Raw genomic sequence first — 21,412 nt, forward strand, 5'->3', positions numbered from 1 at the left:
TGCCATAATGTGAAAAGGAAGGTTTAAATCTTATTCACCACTCACTCTTAAACCAGAAAAAAATAAAAATAGATAAAACCTAAAACCTCTTTCAAGTCTTTCCAAAATATAATTCAAATTTCAATATAACGGACAATCTATTGTGGTGTAAATATCCCTTTTGCTCTTTGCATTTATTTTCTTTGGGAAAAAAAAACCCATTAATTTGCTTTGTTTTAAACTGGTGTGGTGCAGGAGGTTTAACATGTTCATGTTTTGTGGCAAACAGTAGGGGGGCACCCTAGATTATGTTAATGACTAAGCCCCAAGGCATTTTATGTCCTCTGCCCAGCAAATCATGGTACAATAGAATGCTAATTTTACATAAACAGTTCCTACTATTCTGTTGTGTATGAATGAAGATGCCAGTTTAAGAACAGTTATAAATGAGAGGAGGCCATTCAGCCTATCTAGTTTGGTAGTTAGTAGCTAATTGATTGATCCCATCCTGATCTCATATTGCAGTTTTCTGAAAGAAGCCAGGATTTTGGATACAACAACATGGCTGAGTGGTTTGTTCAATTGTCCCACAAGCCTTCAGGCAAAGAAGCGCCCCTTGTTTTTCGTTTTAGATGCACTTCTGCATTGTGTCATCAGGTTCCTGTTCACGGTTTATTCATATTTTTATTTGCACTTGTTGTGCTACAAGGCCAACTCCTATTGTCTCTGACTTCTGTGAACATCCACATGCTTTGTGATTGTCTTTATTCCTCAGTCAACAAATTCTCCTTTTTAAGAATAAAATTATTTTTTCACATCAGACTACCTTCTTCAAATTACTTGAGATATTTTACAGCTGAGTTTATCTGGGTAATTAATGTATAATAGAATTTGTTTTGTTTCCTGGTTTCTTGCTGCAATTACCTGTTTTGTCAAAATACTGCCTTTTTTGAAAGTACAGTACCATGGTCAGATCCAGATGTATCTCAGATTTGATATAATAGGAAAAAACATTTGGACTTTATGATCTAATGTGATATATTGATTTACAGATGTGCCATAATATTTTTTAAACAAATTGTATCAAAAAGGACTAAAAATACCTGATTAAAATTAAAAATGAAAGAATGAAAATGAAAACTCAGTGCATGTCTATTGGGTTGGTTATTACTATATCGGAAAACTTGTATTTATCAATAAACTGCATCTTTTAATGAAGGTGACATGAATGCTTTCCGCTCAAAAATGAGTAATATTTCATACCCACAGAGAAATTCAGAAATGGTTCCGTCTAGATTATATAGTTTTCCATCTAAATAACAGAAGATGAAGAAGATGCTAATAAATATAAAAATCCCCTGTTTTTTATCCCCCTTTAACACAGCCTCGCGGATGATTTGTGGCCCTAACGTTTTAGCAGAATTTGTATTTAAAAACAAAAATACTACATCTGTATATTACTTTATTAGTTACTTTTCCAACCACCTAAACTTTGAGAGCTATTTTTTCATTTTCATTTTGACACTGCACTCCTTTTGACTCATAACTGTTGCTAAACAATATACAAGAACAAAGAAGAGCTCTTTTAATTAGCCACTGTAAGTTATGTAAATTTGAGGAATGCTTCCAGTAATGTGAAAAAAATGTCTAAAGGTAAAGCGTAATAGGAGAAATGAAAAAGCAAAGCAGGGTACTTGGTGAATTTATCATTTACCAATGCCAAGACATAAAAGTTGTTTCAGGACTTTACATAATAGGAAACCCAAGGCAAAATGTTGCAGATCTGGCAGAAACTGCAGGCATACTGTAGCAATGCCAACAAAAGGTATCTCCATCACAGTGGAGATGCTAGAGGGAAGCCTCTTTTTATAGAGGCCAAGTCTTAAAGCACAAAAGAGCTATCAGGCCAAATGCGGAATCAGATGTGACCATTCTGGGGCATAGTGATTGGCTCTGCATACTCTCAGCTGTGCCAATTTTCCTGGATTTGGATCTTTAGAATTCCCTTATGGTGTTTTCTCTCTGACATATCTTCAGTCAAATGCGAAGAGTGGAGGAATGTGGCCATTTGGAGTCCTGAATAATTTGAGCTTTTTTAACTGAAATGATCATGTGTTCCAGTATGAAGCATACTATATTTACTAGATATGATACAGTATGTGGTGTAGTAAGACATTACATTATACAGTATGCATTTATGTAAAAGAGAACATGAACCTTGCATTATATGCATTTTATGGATATAGAATCTCTGAGAAGATGACTCGTGTTTCATGAAGCAGAATGTGGCTTGCTCTTTGAGATGTGGAGGTTTGTTTTGAATTTGCTGATTATCTGATGCTGATTAAAATTGATTTTTAAATGGATCTGATGTAACATAACACTGTTGTTTAACAAAAGAAAGATGGATGTATTTAGACAAGGAATTGACATCATTATCCTAAATTATAAGAAAGTTAGATAAACAGAGCAGCAAAATGTGAAAACAAAATATGTGAAATTGACTAAATTAGACATACCCCTGTGAACCTTCATCATACTATAAGATAGCTGGATTATTTAAAGGAAACTTAACAACTGGAGGGATGAGATCATCAAGTCTAGGAAGAAACCAAATGTGCTACATGGAGTTAATGACCTCCTCTCATGTACAGAATTAGCTAAAATTATTATACATTCTTCTACTACCACTTTAAACACATGCATTATGAACATAAGTACAAAAAAGAGGAGGCCATTCAACCCATCTAGCCTGCTTAGTAGTTAGTAGCTAATTGAACGAAGGATTTCACTCAGTCATTTAAGAAGCCATAAAAAATGGCATCAGCTTCAACAACATGAATTCTTTCCATACTCCTAGAATTCTTTGGGTAAAAAAGTGCCTCCCTCTAGGTTTTCAATACACATGTTTTAACATGCATCCTTTCATTCTTGTTTCACTGTGCATTAAGGAGAATGGGATAGACTGTTTTTAGCAATGCCTTTGATGACTTTGAATCCTTGTATAACGTCCCCTTGTAATCTTCAGTGTTCCAGACTTCCTATGTCTTCTCTATTTCAGTAGTTTGATTAGATCCCAGTAAATGAGATGAAAATTTATAAATGTTATTTGACATACTGTATATACCCTAACTATATATATACAGGAGGCGGGAGAGGTGCGAGAGAGGCGCTTGAATGGAAGTCCAGAGGGTGACCTATGTAGTAATGTGAAAAATGAACACCTGCTTAAGAGTCTATGGTTTTACAATACATATTAAAACATATCTGACCTTTATCTAGTCATCACTAAGTCCTAACAGTAGACAAATTTTAGTTTGTCATTATTCATTAAACATATAAAATCAGCCAAAAATCTTTATTACTTCACTGCACACTAAAGTATATGCTGTACAGAACCTAGAAGGCAAGATTAATATCCAACCTTCCTAAAGTTCTGTTGACTAATTTACTTAATATACCAGAATATACTGTAGATCATTAAAATAAATTAAGAAGAGCAATGGTCCAAGTACAAATCCCTGTATTACTCCAATAATTAAATTGCGCAATCTGAGTACTGGTACTAGTATTTGTACTGTTTCCTGTTCATTAACCAGTTCTCTTTTACAACACTCAAGTTTTCCTGAATGCCTACTGCCTACAATTTGGAAATTAATCTTTAATGAAGAACTTTATCAAAGGCCTTCTGAAAATCTAGATACACCATTTTATATCATCCATTATAAATAAAAGACATCAGAATTGTTGTTTTATCATATCATAAAAAAGGGCATTTAATGGATGACAAAGTTATCTATTCCTTCACCTACAGTTTGCAATTTATTTTATTAAAGTTGGGAAGAGTGATACCTCTCCCTTTCACTGTTTGCCTTTTATGCTATCATTGAGATATACTTTTTGGTAAAAGTATTCCACAGAGAATTTCCACAATATTCAGAATGCATAGAAGACAATTTCCCTATGCATTTCTCACAGAAAAATTAATTGCAATTGGCAGTAGATCAAAAACACGTAAACAGACATCCAGAACATGGATTTAATAATTAGGTTATTGATAGTCACAGCAAGCAGTGACAGCTATATTCTTTTAAATCATATGAATTATGCACATTTTCCTGTTTAAAATTTTTAATCTAAGAGAGATACGTGCAGTGCAGCACTTAGGTCTAATTTGCATACAGAAAGCTCTTGATAAAGAACAGATTGTCAACAACTCAGCACAAAGGGAAATTACTCCTTCATGATCATGTACAGATCAGTACAGTTTGTTGCATTTCAGAACATTTGTCAACTGTTTTATTTACAGATTCTAAACAAAAAAAAACCCCACAAGTAACAAAAACTGCACATATCCCTAAAATGTGTAAATATGTAAATCAAGAGCTGTTACCTAAAAGGCAAGCCGTTATAATTTCCAATATCCTTGCTTCATGACTAATGGCAAGTGTCCAACTATACTGGTACACTCTGCAGAAGATAAAAATAACTGTCTCAAAGTTCCACAAATCACACCGACACCAGGACACAAGTAATTGTCAGGGTAGTCTTTCATTATGGGAATTAGGTGTACTTTAGTCATTAGATTGCTTCCAGAAAGAGCATGCATAAATAAACACAAGGATCAAATGAACACAGTACATCCAGATGTCTTCTGTGTCCAGCAAGGTAACTGAAAAACTATAGAGTTTGAGGAGTGGGAAACAATTAACACACAATAAGCAGTCAAAGAAGATGGAATGAGCTCTTTAGATATTTCTGCTGCACCAAAATCATACTCTCTACACTTGGTTAATCAGGATCTCCCAGATAATATTCACTTGTAACTTTACAATGCAGTAATAATAAGTGAAGTGTCCCTTCACTGGTGGTTTGCTTGCTTTTCACAAAGTGTAAAAAACAGGAAAGGAACACTATTTTAAAAATAATAATTAATCCTACATTAGCCATTACCTTATCAAGATCTTTTTAATTACTCCATTTAAACACTCAATTTAAAATAATAAAGAAAATTTAAAAATTGCTCACAATATTTATATTTTCCATATTATAATGTTGAAAAACAGTTTAGATGTAAATGTTTAATTAGAGTACCCAATGCCTTTGTGATAATGGTTTTATACCTGTAGCGGCGAGGCTTATTAATAAGAAAGAATTAAGTGTTTCTGAGCTTTCCCAAATTAGGCCTCATCTCTCTGTTCATCTCTGTGGTGCAGCCACAGAGAAACTATTCATGCAGGCTGATTTAAGATGTTTTCTTTTGATAAGGACAGCTCCCAAAGGGGGATGCACTAAGCTAAGCCTGGCTATCATGATCAATGGTCATCCATTGGTGCCTATCTGTCTAGGGAGTGCCAGTTGGACATCTGGACTGCATTCCTAAGTGTCAGGAGTAAGTGACTCATATATCACCTTGATCAACCAATCAGGGACTGGTAGGGCCGAGTAACCCACGTGGGACTCTGATGCCCATGGAACTTTCAACCAATCAATGAGCTGAAGTTCCTCCAGGTAAAAACAGGCAACACAGAGAGCCTGTGAGATTCAGTAAGATTCAGTAAGATTCTGGAGAGGATTCTGTGGACTGTTCTAAAGGGAATTCAAAGGAGAATTCCAGGGCAGGACGGCCCAGGAGCAGAAGACAGAAGGGCAGGACATTCTCGCAGCGCGCCTCCTGACCATCCTGACACTCAGCCCGGACAACCACGGAATGGACAGCAACAGCCTGCAACTGTTTCTTTGTGCCCGCAGGAGATCTGAATCCCCAGAGATTGGATGAGTATTCAACTTCAATGCATTACAACTCGAGAATTCAATTGTTATCCCAACCAGTTGATATCAATTTAATTCCTAAGAGTTATGTACTTGTTTGAGTATCTAATGTAGAAGTTATAACAAAGTTCATTTACGAAACGTTCTAAATGAATGATATACTGAACGTATGTCCTCTTGACACCTCTGGCACTGAAAGCACTATGAGCATCATCCCCCGGGCCAGGCTGACTATCACAGCTGACCAGGTGAAGAAGGAGCTGAAGAGGCTGCACGGGGGTAAGGGGATAATGTTGACACAAGACCTGTTAAGGGAGTTTAGTGCCACTGTAGCCAGTCTAGCCATGGCACAATTCCCAACCCACTTGATTCCACTCTTCTCAGTAGAGGAGTATGTGACATTAACCCCATCGCTCATAGCTCACCCAGAAGGCAATCCAAGATTGAATTCGGTTCCAAATCTTGAGATGGGTATGGCTACCAAAGCTATCCATTGGCTGTGTCTAAACGATTCACCAATGAAGGGTGTAAAGCTACTAACGAGCAGAGGGAGGTTAATGAACCCCATGAAGAGCAGGTGGGATGTAAATGGCTGGTCAGCACACCACATTTAACTGACACTATGACTTGTGACAGGCATGATATAGCTACCACAATGCAGCTACCTAACCAATAGTTTTCCTGTAAGTTCCCGAGGAGGCCATAGTACAGCTTGGTGACTTAATACTGTACGTCTAGAACCAGACAACATAAGACCAAACTTGAGGTCGTGGATGCCTTCAGGTGCCACACTATTGAATTGGATAGAAATCCAAGAAACAGTAAGCCCTGAAGAGGTACAGGTAGTTAATTTGCTTTAATGGAACAAACCTCCAAACCACCCTAGCAGATACCCAACACAGGTGTTGTGGTTCATCAGGGGGGCTGGGAACAGGAACTGTTGTTATTGTAAAACTGCTGCCTGGTAGCTGGATCATGACTGACAGTGTACTCTGAATGCTGTACTCTCACATCAAGATGTACTCCGGGTAGCACGAATGAGTCAAAGGTAGCATGTCAAAAGAAAGGAAGTGACTTCTCCCCAAATATCTACTACAGAGCTATCAGATATTGACAGTGAGCTTCCTGATGTGTAATTCCTAGACTTAGATAATGTCTCCTACCGTGTTTATACATACTCCAGATGTTATTCATCCTGTTTGTATCCAATGCTGGTTCCGGTATGAATTCTCGAGGAGTAATGTAGACATTTAAGATTAATGTTCTAATGGCAAGGGACATCACTTAACTCTGTTTTGTTTTGAAGGCAACAATGCCTCAGGAACTCGTGACCTTCAAAAAGGGGGGATATGTAGCGGCGAGGCTTATTAATAAGAAAGAATTAAGTGTTTCTGAGCTTTCCCAAATTAGGCCTCATCTCTCTGTTCATCTCTGTGGTGCAGCCACAGAGAAACTATTCATGCAGGCTGATTTAAGATGTTTTCTTTTGATAAGGACAGCTCCCAAAGGGGGATGCACTTAGCTAAGCCTGGCTATCATGATCAATGGTCATCCATTGGTGCCTATCTGTCTAGGGAGTGCCAGTTGGACATCTGGACTGCATTCCTAAGTGTCAGGAGTAAGTGACTCATATCTCACCTTGATCAACCAATCAGGGACTGGTAGGGCCGAGTAACCCACGTGGGACTCTGATGCCCATGGAACTTTCAACCAATCAATGAGCTGAAGTTCCTCCAGGTAAAAACAGGCAACACAGAGAGCCTGTGAGATTCAGTAAGATTCAGTAAGATTCTGGAGAGGATTCTGTGGACTGTTCTAAAGGGAATTCAAAGGAGAATTCCAGGGCAGGACGGCCCAGGAGCAGAAGACAGAAGGGCAGGACATTCTCGCAGCGCGCCTCCTGACCATCCTGACACTCAGCCCGGACAACCACGGAATGGACAGCAACAGCCTGCAACTGTTTCTTTGTGCCCGCAGGAGATCTGAATCCCCAGAGATTGGATGAGTATTCAACTTCAATGCATTACAACTCGAGAATTCAATTGTTATCCCAACCAGTTGATATCAATTTAATTCCTAAGAGTTATGTACTTGTTTGAGTATCTAATGTAGAAGTTATAACAAAGTTCATTTACGAAACGTTCTAAATGAATGATATACTGAACGTATGTCCTCTTGACACCTCTGGCACTGAAAGCACTATGAGCATCATCCCCCGGGCCAGGCTGACCATCACAGCTGACCAGGTGAAGAAGGAGCTGAAGAGGCTGCACGGGGGTAAGGCCACAGGACCAGATAACATCTGTCCCAGAGTTCTGAGGGCCTGTGCTGATCAGCTGAGCGGAGTGCTCCAGCGACTGTTCAACCTGAGCCTGCGCTTGGAGAGAGTCCCGGTGCTCTGGAAGACATCATGCCTGGTCCCGGTACCAAAGAAAGGGCGCCCCTCTGTCCTCAACGACTATAGACCAGTTGCACTGACTTCTCACATCATGAAGACACTGGAGAGGCTGGTCTTATCCCACCTGAGACCCCTGGTCAGCTCATCACTGGACACCCTACAGTTTGCCTACCAGCCCAGTGTTGGTGTGGAGGATGCGATCATCTACATGCTGCAAAGGGCCTACTCACACCTGGACAGGGCTGGCAAAACTGTAAGGATCATGTTTTTCGACTTCTCCAGTGCCTTCAATACCATCCAGCCCTTACTTCTAAGGAGGAAGCTGGAGGAGATGCAAGTCGATGCCTCCATGACCTCGTGGATCACTGACTACCTGACGGGCAGACCACAGTAGTTGGTGGTACTGGCCAACACAATGCCCCATTCTTCTAGCTTCAGAGAGTGACCCTGAGGTGGTTTTATGCTACTCTGTGTTTCTTATCAGGCTGCATGGCAAGCCCTTCCACAGCATTGACTCCGGCATGCTCAGGCCTTATGGTCCAACAGACTGTGATGACTTCCCTCTCCACAGCCAATTTTTTTCCAGCACATAACTCCCACAACATGGGAGTGAGCACATTTTCCCACATCGTCTGCTTTCTTTCTGACTATCTGAATTTATTGCTGCTATAATTGAGAAGTTTCTTTTGATGCTCGGGATAGATTCATAGGAGATAGCTGGCAAGTAGAACTACAGTAAATTAGCTGTCTACAGCTCTAGTGGAACAACTGACTGCAAATAACGAAACAAGCTAGTGGAAGGTACTCTAACAGATGAGAAGTGTTGAGGGTCATCTTAAAAATACTTTGTTACATTCCTCCAAGACCACATTGAACAATTCTGTTCTTTTTATAACCTTACCCTCGTTAGTGTCTTAAATGATGTGACAAGTACTTTCTGGCAGAAGCCAGATGGCAATTCTCCTGTTAAAAAATAATACGCTTAATTTCCATAGAAAAGCATGCCCCATCTTGCACAGTTAGCCCAATGTTACTGTACAGTGTATAATTGTCACACCCTCTACATCTAGAGGGCACTCCTACTCTGTCCTGTTCCTAGTTTTCTTGTGCTTTTCTTGTCTTTCCAGTTTGTCTTTGTGTGGGGCTAAATATTTCCAGGTCTTGGGACCCGCCTAGCACCAGGTCGTCTCCTCCCCAGCCTGAGGGTACAGGTTACTACCTGACATTGTCTGAACCTCTAAACCAGGCTAACCTCCATGTTGCCCTTTTTGCTGCTACGCATAGGGTCATTATTGCTCTCCTGGCCATTCCAGGGCATGCCTTTCCAACATCCGTGACAATAATGGTTTAAGTTACAGAATCTAAAAAGGGTGTTAATATGAGAGAAACAAAATACACATGTCCTGCTCCATAAGTCTAAGTCACATTTGTAAAAAATTGAGTAATTATTATTTATATTATAAAACTTAAAAAATTCTTAAAATAGTTTTAACAGTTTTTGTGTTTTTGTATTCATCTTAGCAAATTAATTGTTTCACACGTTTTTTATGATTCCAAAGAGCTCTCTAAAGTTTATTTTGGGGTATTCTTCCTAGTTTTACACAGTATTCCTAACTTCCTTCTATGAATTGATTACTCACCAGGAAGACAATTGTCTAGCTGTCATACTGACAAATAAAATCAAATTTTATTTATTACGTATATCAACTGCAGAACTGTGAATGCTTGTGTATAGAAATATTGCTATCACAAAGGCATAATTTTATAAGGTATGGTTATTAAAATTAAACTGCCCTACAAAGTCCTACTAAAAGAGTGCTCAGAAGCAAAATCATATTTGTGTGCACTTCTTACTGTAGAATTTTTAACAATAAAATGCTTTTTTAGATGTAAAGCACACAGGTGAACAAGATCCATGTTTTCTGGCATGGAACAGAGAAATTATATGAAGACATGAATTAGATATTTAATCCCCAGAATCATGGGGATTTTTTCAAGACTAAAAATGTTCGGTGCTTTCAGCCTGTCAGGGCATTCCCTTATGCACTGGAATGTATTTGATTGCTTTTCTCTGGACTATTTCGAGAGCACCAATGTTTTGTATAAGTTTGATGTACTCAATATACTGATAGGTGTGCTATATGATTTTATGTGAAATCATTTTATTAAAAGTCTAAGCTTTTAAATGTATATCCTAGTACTTTGTTTGTCATTTTAATTGCTTCCCCAAGCTAAAAACATTTCTTATATTTTCATGTTCTAAAGTTTGTAAATTATTAAACTATATTACAATAAGCATGGCTCTGTTGCATTACATGTAGTGCAGAAAGTAAACAGTAGTGAAAAATATATATGGCACTCAAAAGGTGTCCAGTAAAAGTACAGTATCAAACTGAAACATCAAACATAAACGGTAATAGCATAGCTTTTTTCTTTCAACTCATGAGGAGATACAGTATGAAGCTATATTTAGTGTGTTATATTAAAACACTACTGTTTTAACATATTGCAAAGTTATCAATTATAGTTTTTTGCAATTAGAAATGGTAATTCTTCATTTTATTGCTAATGCCATATGCAAGTGAATATTGTTGTCATTTAAGACAAGTAGTTCACTTCTATTTTTTGCTATATCAATTATGACAATTGTGTCCACACTTACACAATCCAATATATTAAAAATGTATGCACAATTTGCTGACATCTTTATTCAGGGCAATGTAGAGTTAATGATATGACTGCTCTGTTCAATGTATTCAAAGCTCACATATCTGCAAAGCAATTATATAGTACAAAACTAAGAATAATAAAAATGTAATGCATTACATGATATACTGTAGAATAAAGTCAGTGTGTTCATTTTCAAAATAGAAGGAAAATAAAGCAGAAATGACTGTCCTTGGTATTCTATATTTAATTCAGAAAATGTCATTAAAACTATTTGATAATTTAACTTCTTCCTTGGTTAATCTCATATTTGTATAAAAAAAAGTGTAGAAATGTGATCTGTGTTAAATCTTTTGATTTCTTTGAACACAAAGCTTGGAAAAGTGGAAGAAAGAAAAAAACAACCACAGAAAAATCCTCAAATGGAAAGAGAAAAAAAATGTTTGTTGCTGTGCAATATACCTGTTACAATGTGACGCATGTTACCAGCGCTATCTGTGTAGATAAGCCCCCTGCCAGTCTGATTGATGTGGTACTCTCTGATGATGCCGTTTGGTTTTGCAGGCACACTCCAGCTCAGCTGCAGAGCCCGGGGGCCAAGGGCTGTGACTGTCGGCGGATGGACATTCTCTGGAACTCCCTGGACAGTCACGGCAACTACCTAAAGACAAAAAGAATTACAGGGCAATTTGCTGTAATAGAGGCTTAGATATCCTGCTCTAATAGAATGTCACTAGTGGTTTAAACTGTTGTCTTCAGGAGTGGCAGACTATTAAGAAAGGGCTGCAAGGACCCAGCAAAGGTTTTGCTTAGATGGCAGCGAACCTCAGATACCTTACTGGAGCCTGGGGCTACCATCTCTCCTGCTGATCTTGTCTGTGCTCTTGCTGCATGTCTGTTGACATTAAATCAGCCCTTTCTGTCAGGGGAGGAGGCAGCGGGTTATAGCGTAATATCATTTCTTTAAAAGTGGTGGGCTACCAGACAAAAGTACTAAAACTAAGAAAAAAAATATAGTGAAGTATCTATCGATCTATCAAAGGGTACTGCAACGGAAAATACTGTATGCTGTTCAACAAAGGAATTGTATCACTTATAGCTGCAAAGTTTTTATCTAAAAAATATTGTTGTAGCAGGTGCACTGACACTGTATTGAACAGACAGGGCATAGCGTAGGTAAACTCATTATGCTGATTAACATTTGTTGATCAATGATCTATAGGACTTCTACTGTGAAAATTACAGCCTAGATATGCATGGTCAAAGTTGGAAGTATTACAGGCTATATACAGTATCTATGACACGTACTATGCTCCATGCTGAGATTGCTGTCTTGTGGTATTCCACCCCAGTCCTTTTGTACAGTCCGAACAAGCACATGTCTGATTACTGGAGTCTGAGCCTAGATGCTAAATATCATCCTACCACATCTCAGTAATTTCAATGGGGCTCAAATCTGGTGAACAGAACATTTATAGGATAACTGGCATGTTATGTGAATTAATGTGAATGTGTTTTGTATTGCTGCAATGTTGTCTAGCCTGCAGGAAAGGGAGCAAGGGAAGTCCCAGGTTTTAATGTATACTGTAGTATGATCAATGTAGCACCGTTCAGTCCTTACAAGTGAATTTAGGTAGAGACTTGACACTCCTGTTCATATCATCACAATGGGGTCTCCCCATTGATTTTTCTGTAGTGCAAAGCACTCAACTAGTTAAACATCTTTCTCATTTGCATCACACTCACTGACATCCATCAAGGTTGTCCACACAAAACCTTTATCATAATTGAATAAAGAGGACTTGACTCCATTGTTGTTGAATCGTGTTGCGCCAATATTTTGTTAGCAAAATGACATTTTTCTTGTGATGAGTAGAGCATACATGTTCCTTACTATGTTTTCTTTCCTGTTTTTTTCTATGCTTGACATTCAACAGGGTAAACCAACCAAACCCCCAATAAGCTTTCTCACTAATGAGGTGATTTAGTGCTTATACAACAAAGTAACTTGAATGTATCAATCAAGGTCAGTCATGAATGATTAATTAATCAACATCTCACCAATTACTATCACTAACAATATGATCATTATCTAAAATTTGTATACTCTTTTATTCTAAAAACAAACATGCAGATATAAAGTGCTAATTACATAGAGGTTTGGTATAAAATATATATTCTCTTTAATTTCTTGTAAACTATTTTTCCATTTGTAAAAAAGATGACTCCATTGAAATTAATCTTGTATATACAGTATACTGTACGTAACCTAGAGGTTTTGCTCTCCTAAAAAAGGCCTTTCAAGATTATTTCTCAATACTGTGTTTTTCAGTTTTCAAATACAGATTTGTTTTTTTTTAAAGGATGACTTTGGGAAATAAATTAACATATATCATGACTAAATCCTTGAAAGAAAAGAACCAATTTATATGATATACCTTTCTTTACACTTTGGATTCAGACTGAAATGTACACCAACTTAGTAACTGGGTTAAAGCATGATATTCAGTATGAAAGTTATCATGGATAAAAAACAATCCATATTTTCTTTAATCAGTTAATCAAAAGCCAATAAATTGGGTAGGCAGCCCTGTTCTTGGAGTGCCACATTTTAATAATTATACAATAATTATTTTTATTATAATTCCAGCCTTAGACGACTGATTTAGTGGACAGGTTAAATAAGATGTGTTTTCCAAGTCTTAATCAAGTGCTAACTGAAAGGGATTTAGATAATCATTTTAGACAAAAATGCTCCTTTATTTTATTAAGAATGGTAATGGAGACACAAATATAGCTTCACCTCTGAGTGTTTCCTGAAAATAAATGTACAGTTTAAAAATAATAATGGTGGAAAAGTAATTGCTTATTTAAATTATGTATTGACTCTACAAGAAACTATTTTTGGGACAATATTTGGGCTAATGCATGTATCCTTGTATGTATCCAAAAATCTCAATCAAATGATCCAGGTAGATTTTCTGTACGTTTCTATCAAAGATGGTCTTATAAAGATATTTTAATACAGAGTCCAGGGACAGCTACACCTTTTTTTACATGTTTTGGAAGTTTCCCTGTTTGTCAGTAATCACAAGCAGGGACATCCCCTGTTCATTTGTAATACCCTTGCTGGACAGTGACTAATGTGGGCCTCACAGAATCAGAAATGTATTCTGGCTGACTTGTCTCATTGCAGCTAAAAGCTGTTGCCACTGTTCTTGGAGCCACTGTATTCCTTCGTTTGGCATCACTGGATCCAGGTCTGTCTTGATATGATTGAAGTAAGATACAAGATGTGAAGACGGGGTTAATTTTAAGTCCTTTCTGCTTGAAGATTAGACTTCTAAGGCTGGAGTTTATGGCAGGATGGGGGTTAACTGATAAGGATCCCAGATGTGAGCTAAGAAACCCCATGGGGACTTAATCCCTGACCATTTGGCCAAAAGGCTGTAAACCGGCCAAACACATGACCTCCCCCCTTTACCATAATAACGAGTGACATCAGAAGCGTCAGGAAAACCCTATATAAACTGAAAGTTTGTACCAGCACTTTGAACAATACTTTGTTTTTTTTTGTTTCTTGCTGGAAACAAGACTTCGGCTTTATTGTTCCTTGCATGCAATAAACACATCTGTTTAACTTAAAAACACACCTCGGGATCCAGAACCTTATTGTTTTCTGTTACAACATTATTTATCTGTGTTTTTTGACTGCTAGGTCAAAGCCTGGTTGCAATGGCATTTCCCATTGTAGCTACAATATTTGATTGTATTTTAGGTCTCCTCAATTAGGAACTTGAGAGGGAGGACCGCAGATGGATTGAATATTTTATTTACGGTCTTTTATTACATTTGGCAAAATAAATATTTGCTCACAAAAAGTACATACAGGTAGGTTACAACACTTTTTGCTGTTTAAATGAAAAATTGTTTTCAAAAACTGAACATACCTTCCTGCTGTCTGTACAGCCTTTAACAGTGCAAGCCTGAAGCTGATATACGTACTCCTGATAAGGACGAATGCCGCTTACATCAGTAAAGGTGCGATCTGTCCCTCGGTATCGCGCATTCCCATCTCGGAGAATGAAATAATGACTGATAAGACCTGTTTAAATTACAAACACCAAAAAACAATCAAAAAGGCACTAATCACTAATATTTTACACTGCTCTTTATCATTTATTTATTATAAATGTAAAAATTATTATTTTGAAAAAAAAGTTACTGTATGCCAGGTTGATGAAGGAGATGATGGTAGATAAATTGTTAAGGACGTAGACAGTTAAAGCAGTGGTTCTCAAAGCTGTCTGTTTCACATTGTCCCAATTTTATGAAACTGTCAAAATCTAAAGGTGAAAACCTGGCGACAGACACCAAATGAAAAAACCTATTATAATATAATTGTTAATTGTGAAAATTAATCATAGGATTGGGATTTAGATAATATGGAGGGTCCTATTTTGACAAAAGCTGATTTGACAAAACTTGACAGATTTGACAAAAGCTGATTTTTCCTAAGAAATCTTGTTTTCTGTCTTATGTGACAAGGTCAGACCATACAGGTGTAAGGTAAGCAGAGGTCTCTTTAAGGGAACTCAAATGGAGTAGGGGTTTGTGCCAAATTAAGAACTTTTGCTGTTGACCACACAGCATCGTACTAACCACTGTTTTAGGCACATGTCAACATAATTCTTCAAGCTATCGCAACAATAATATTCAACATACATTTTATTTTATCTTCTGATTTAATATGTCAATTTAATGTCATGCATTGATTGTTCTGGATGATCTTAACTCAACTCACCTTCAGACTGAGTTAGAGTTAGGAAGACATGCAAACGTTAACCACTGTTAAATAACTGATCTCATGGAAGCTTTACAGATTGAAAATAAGAACCTCTCTATGGTTTGGCAGCATCATGTCTGTCATGTCATGGCAAGTACAGTGATGTTGGGCTGCCTCTCAAGAACACATCCACATGATCCATGTAACTTTTGAACTTTGCAGAAGAAATACTACAAATGATTAGCCTACATTATGGTAAAAAAATTGAATAAAATTCACTTTATCTTAATTAATAACTATTGTGAATATGGGTTTGTGTTTTGAAATGTTTCAGCATATAGTATATTTAATTTAATATGAGAAAAAGATGTTTCCTAGTAACTTTTATTTTAAACAGTGGTTTGGTTGCTTGGTTGGTTATGTTTACTATTGGAAAAAATCCTTATATAATATAATCCATAGTGCTATTATATTGGTGCATGCTAGTGGCATATCCAAATGTTAAAGTTCCCATCAAAAGTACCACATTTTTATACTTTTATACAGGTGTATACTGTAATTATTTTTTTATAAATTGTTTTGCTTAGCAAGACAGTTTCAAGACCTGATTTTGATAATAATTATACTTAGAATTAAACTTTCCTTTATTCAGTTATTCTCACATCTTATTTCTGTCTTTATTAATCTTAGTTTTAAGTCAGGGACTACTGCACAAAGTGAGTATTAACACACAAGAAAAAATAGAAAAAAACCTCAATAGCCTAGGCTTTTGAATTACATTTCAATCAACATTTTGATGCTTTCTACAGCAATACATACCATCATTATTTCTAATGGTGAATTATACGAAATGTAATAGTCATGGCCAACACAGATAACCATTAGCAAACATTCATGTCTAAATGATCCTGTTAGTCTTTCCACAAGTACTTTAATAAATGTACTGTATCTGGGGAAGAGAAACAACCAGTTGTTCTCTAATTTGATAGTGGTGGTTTTCACGGTACTGAAATAATAGTCTACAAGAAAATGTGGGAAAATTGTTAAAATGGATCAATCTAAAGTATGGCTCAAGCTGGTCAATGAGATGACTTAATGGATAAAAGGGTCTTTATTAGGCCAACTAAGTAATGAAAAGTGCTTCAGCCTGACCTTGTACCCATGTCAATCCTGGGGATGACTCCTAAGAGCATGAGTAGATAATGAGGCACTATAATGAATGGCACTGGAATGCCAAGTATGGCACATTAGGAACTAACAGCAATGTAATTCAATTTCAAGTCAAATTTTATATCTTTTATACATTTCTATAAAGACGTACAGCTTGGAGTTCCTCTCCAGAATTACAAGACAGCACTCAAACAGAAGTTATGAAATTTCCACTAAGCTACCGTGTGGATGTGCAGGAGGCTCCCAGTCCAGACGTATGATGTCTTCACGATCATCCACTTTGCTCCATTTAGGTGGACTCACTCCCTGAGGCACATCTTGTTCAGTAGTTGCGTTGCTGAAATGACTGAATCCCCAGCCGAAACTGTTCCAAGCAGCCACTCTGTACTCATATGTGGTGTAAGGCTCCAAGTCAGTGTCTATAAATCACAAAACAAAGACATGGGTTGAATTAGCATTTTGAAAGGGGTGTATCTCCCTTTGTTATTAATTTTGCAGGAGTGATGTGATAAAGTAATGTGATAAATAAAGTGTATTTATTTTATAATGACACAATTTCCTATACTCTCCTGCATTTTATTGAACAATACTATACTGTACTGTATGTATTTTTAAACCATTTTTGTATTTGGTAAAATTATGCACTATATCAAAATAATAAACACAGTTAGAAAAATAACGGGCAATTCAGTCAGATTTCTCTGAATTAATTTTTGAAATTGTTAGTGATCATTATCTGATGATTAATTATAGTAATAATAATAGTATTTTATTCATTATAAACAAATTATAAACAAACAACAAATTATATATATATATATTTAAAACTTGTATTTGTTTCCTGATTGTTAATTGAAAGTTGCTAGTTACACAACCTGTGCTACAAATTCCAATTTATGGTTCCAGCTGTGAAAATTTCCCCTTTAATTTCACAAAAAAAAAAACAAAGGCAATAGTTGCAGCATTTTTTTAGTGACTAATTGCACTACGATTATACCCTCTGCAGTGTGAACACTAACAGTGTATTTTACCTGTGTACATGTATCTGTTTGGGTGTCCAGTATAGACCAGCTCCTCTGGTGAGGGACATTGTGTTCCCACCAGTTTTTCAGTAGGGGAGGCTGAGGGTAACCCTGTCACCCAAGTGCAGATGGACACTGCAGGGTTGAAGTTACATTTGCCACAGAATGCCCCAGAAGCCATGGTGAGGGGGCATACCATACTTGGTCTGCAATCCTGCTGCTGAAGAAAAAAATGAATTTTAGTGACAAGCAAAGAACCACATCTGTTTGTCACTAATGACAGGTTATCACATTATTTGAAGTAAAGTACAAACAATGTTTATTCTTCTTATCTGTTACCATGAAAGCTGGACAATCTTTATATAATAAGTAAATGTTTTCACAAAATATTTTTAAAACTCTAACCAAGAGATGTGAGAACTGACTAAATCATAAAACAACCAGCAGCTACTGTATATCACCCTGCAACTCACAGCTGGCAACCAACTGAAGCTAATAAGTTATGAGCTCGGCCAGTAACTGGATGGGAAAAAAAAAATCCCACTCACTAATCTCAAAGTGCAAAACATGTTCCATGCACATCTACAGTATATGAAAATATTCTATAGATTACCTATTGCTTCCTCAGAGGTTATTTCCTCAAGCAAAGCTTCCTCAAGGTTATTTCCTCAAGACAATCGGGCCTGTTGTGCTTTAATGGCAATGTACCATACATTTTACAACTATAAAAGTTTCTCATTACATGGGTGTGAACCATTTCTTCTGATTCAACAAACGAGCTGCTCTTGAAAAGTAGGTTGTTACAAGCGTACTTTATATTAAGCCAGTACTGACAATTTCAGAGGGAACCAGAGCCTACATGCTTACGTGTATTACTTTTACAGGTATGGTGACACCAAATGAGCAAATCTGTAAAAACAAATTTGCCACTATCAATTGCTTCATAATCAAGGGTCACATACAAAAAGATTTTTAATTTCACATTTAATACGGCCAATTCATCAGGAATTGGACATTTTTTTTATAAAGTGAGGCTTGTATCATGTTCTGAACAGAACAAAGCATACTTTAAGGTAACAAATACGTGACTAACAAACCAACACGGAACCAAAGTAAAAATAAATAGATCATGCATCTCTACTAATACCTCAAGTCACAGAGGTAGAATTAATCAGTGCCAGGGAGTTAGCTTGGCAGAAAGATCAACTGCCCTGAGGTAATTACTATTATGCCCTAAGGGAAAAGAAGGAACAGAATAGTAAAATGGAAAACAGAAATGAAATAAGACAAAGATGTAACAGTAGCATATTCCTCTAATGCTTCCTATATTATTGTGTTAAAAAACAATCCCACTGGCTAAACCAGCAAAGTCCTTGACCTAAAATGCTGGTCGAACCTTACATTCCACAGATCTCTGGATCATTTCTGAACTGTGCCATTAGCTGACTGGGATATCCCTAGGGGGGGCAAGGGTTGACCAACAGCTGAGGCTGGTTTGGTTCGAAGGCCAGGGTTTTCTCAGCTACTGTTAACACTGTTGACTTATAGTGTGAAAAGAGGTGAATGGTCTCTGCTCACATTTCCGAACAGTCTATTTTTTTCTCTATGCTGTTATGAGATCTGTACCTTTCAGCTGAGAAAATAAACACTCTGGTATGTGATAAAAGAATTGGCATTGTGCAGGTATTTACCGAAATGTGAACTATTTAGAGCTCCTTTTCATCCAATCACACATCACAAACAATAGAGTTAAGACATCAAAGTGGAGCTTTTACTGATGACACTACAAGCTCTTAGGTCTTGCTGCAGAGGAAACTATTGGTCTTATAGTATTCTTGGATAATGCTTGATATGGTACTAATTATAGACATGTTATTTCTTATATCTCCTTATGCTGTGTTTTAAAAAGTAAATAGTTGCTGTGAATTATGGGAATGAATATTAAGTAACTCTTGCCTATTAGCAATGATGACAGGTGGAAGAGTCTAAAGAGATTTCAGGAGCTTTAGTTTCTATTCTGCTTTTTTTCTCTCTTTGCTTAAATAAAATCAAAATTAACACCCATGACCAGCTGTTTCAACTTTATTACAGCTGATCAGGTTGATGCTGAAAACTTTGATCAGCTAAATGGACTGCATGCTTATACAGTGTACAAATTTTAAAATAAACACCTTTTAGAGTAATTGTGTACTTTTAGAAAAATGCAGTTGATGTGGTTTATAGGAATTGAATACAAATTAGCACTTACAGTTTCACAATGTTGAGGGGAAGAATCACAAATGTTTTGTAAGTGCTCATTTGAAACAGCTGTCTGATCTAGACTGCACACTCTTATAAAAAATATAATTGCGATGCAAAGTGTTCTTTATAAGACACAGACAGATGGACAGACAGATTGTCTCAATATAATAAATTTGTCTGTGAAGGCCATTCATTTTAAAATTCATCATCATATGATAAGTACATTTTTAGTAAGAGACATCACAAGGACAGGCTTCGTGAAAGAAAAATGTAGTAGAGCTAGTGTGCTCTTCAGTCATCATCACGTACAGTATAATGCAGGCCTCACTCATAGTCCTCCCTGCTTCCTTTCATCACTGTAATGTGTCTGACTTCTGTGAAGGCAATTTTCCAGCTACACAGATAGCATACAGGAGTGCTAAATGTTCCAGGTGAACCCACAAACTAATTAGAAGTATGCAACTGTCTCATGCACTACAGACTTGGGTGTCACACTCATTAACAGCTATCATTTTAAAAAAGCAACTAAATATATCAGCCAAAAACTGTCAAATGATGGAAGAAAATGTCATCCAGGAAGAAGAGATAAGATAGATTTTTATCTGTATTTATTTGTTCATTTTATTTTAGCTGAATCAGGTTAATGTAATGACTTGTTCTTTTCCACCAGTGACAGCACTAAATAAAAGAGGTAAAAAATAAATGAATGTGAGACCAATTGTTTTGATATCAATTACAATAATTTCATGTTCATCAATGCCAGTATGTGATGGAGACTATGACATTATTTGATTGTTTCAATAGTTTTAGAAAATAACAACCTCATATTTTAAATGAGCTATTGCTTTGCATTTTTTTAAATTTATTGAATGTTACATTCATATTATAAATATATTTCTTACTAAAGGAAATACTGTACAACAAAACACACTTTGATCAATGTTCCCTGTAATTCTGTAAGTCTCATGAGCACAAACTGTAATACTTGAATATGTGTTAAATGTAGGCTCAAAACATATCTATAAAGAACATCATATGAATGTTTAATTCACCTGTAACCCATTTTCCATTTACAATGGCATAACAAAACTGGTTCTTCCTAGTGACATATTGCTAGGACCAGCCATTTAGATTCAGTTAATGAATTTACAGTATGAGCTTGGACTCTACATTTATTTTGTAATATCTTGGGTTTGTAGAGCAACATATTAGTTCATATTTATTATAATTCCCCTACAACAGATTTAGACTAAGTGACAGTGCCACTGAACACTATTTACCATTTTAGAAATAATGACTGAAATGAGGATTAATCATCTTGTTCCATTTTTTTATTGAAAATCCTGATGCCTTGCAGAGTTGAACAAGAAACAGAAA

The 21,412-nt window shown here is 36.6% G+C and overlaps 1 protein-coding gene across 2 annotated transcripts in view; it reads right to left on the reverse strand.

Annotated features, from left to right (window-relative positions):
* The window catches only part of ush2a (Usher syndrome 2A (autosomal recessive, mild)), a 409,409-nt gene that overhangs the window by 84,694 nt on the left and 303,303 nt on the right, over window positions 1-21,412 (reverse strand). For both annotated transcript variants that reach the window (XM_015346259.2, XM_069180084.1), the window contains exons 51-54: window positions 17,804-18,014; window positions 16,994-17,191; window positions 14,767-14,921; window positions 11,279-11,477 (exon numbers count right to left, since the gene is read on the reverse strand). In XM_015346259.2, coding sequence (XP_015201745.2) covers window positions 11,279-11,477; window positions 14,767-14,921; window positions 16,994-17,191; window positions 17,804-18,014 — 763 coding nt within the window. The remainder of the gene's footprint in view (window positions 1-11,278; window positions 11,478-14,766; window positions 14,922-16,993; window positions 17,192-17,803; window positions 18,015-21,412) is intronic.

Source organism: Lepisosteus oculatus, chromosome 2 (genome assembly GCF_040954835.1).
Source record: "Lepisosteus oculatus isolate fLepOcu1 chromosome 2, fLepOcu1.hap2, whole genome shotgun sequence".
NCBI lineage: Eukaryota > Metazoa > Chordata > Actinopteri > Semionotiformes > Lepisosteidae > Lepisosteus > Lepisosteus oculatus.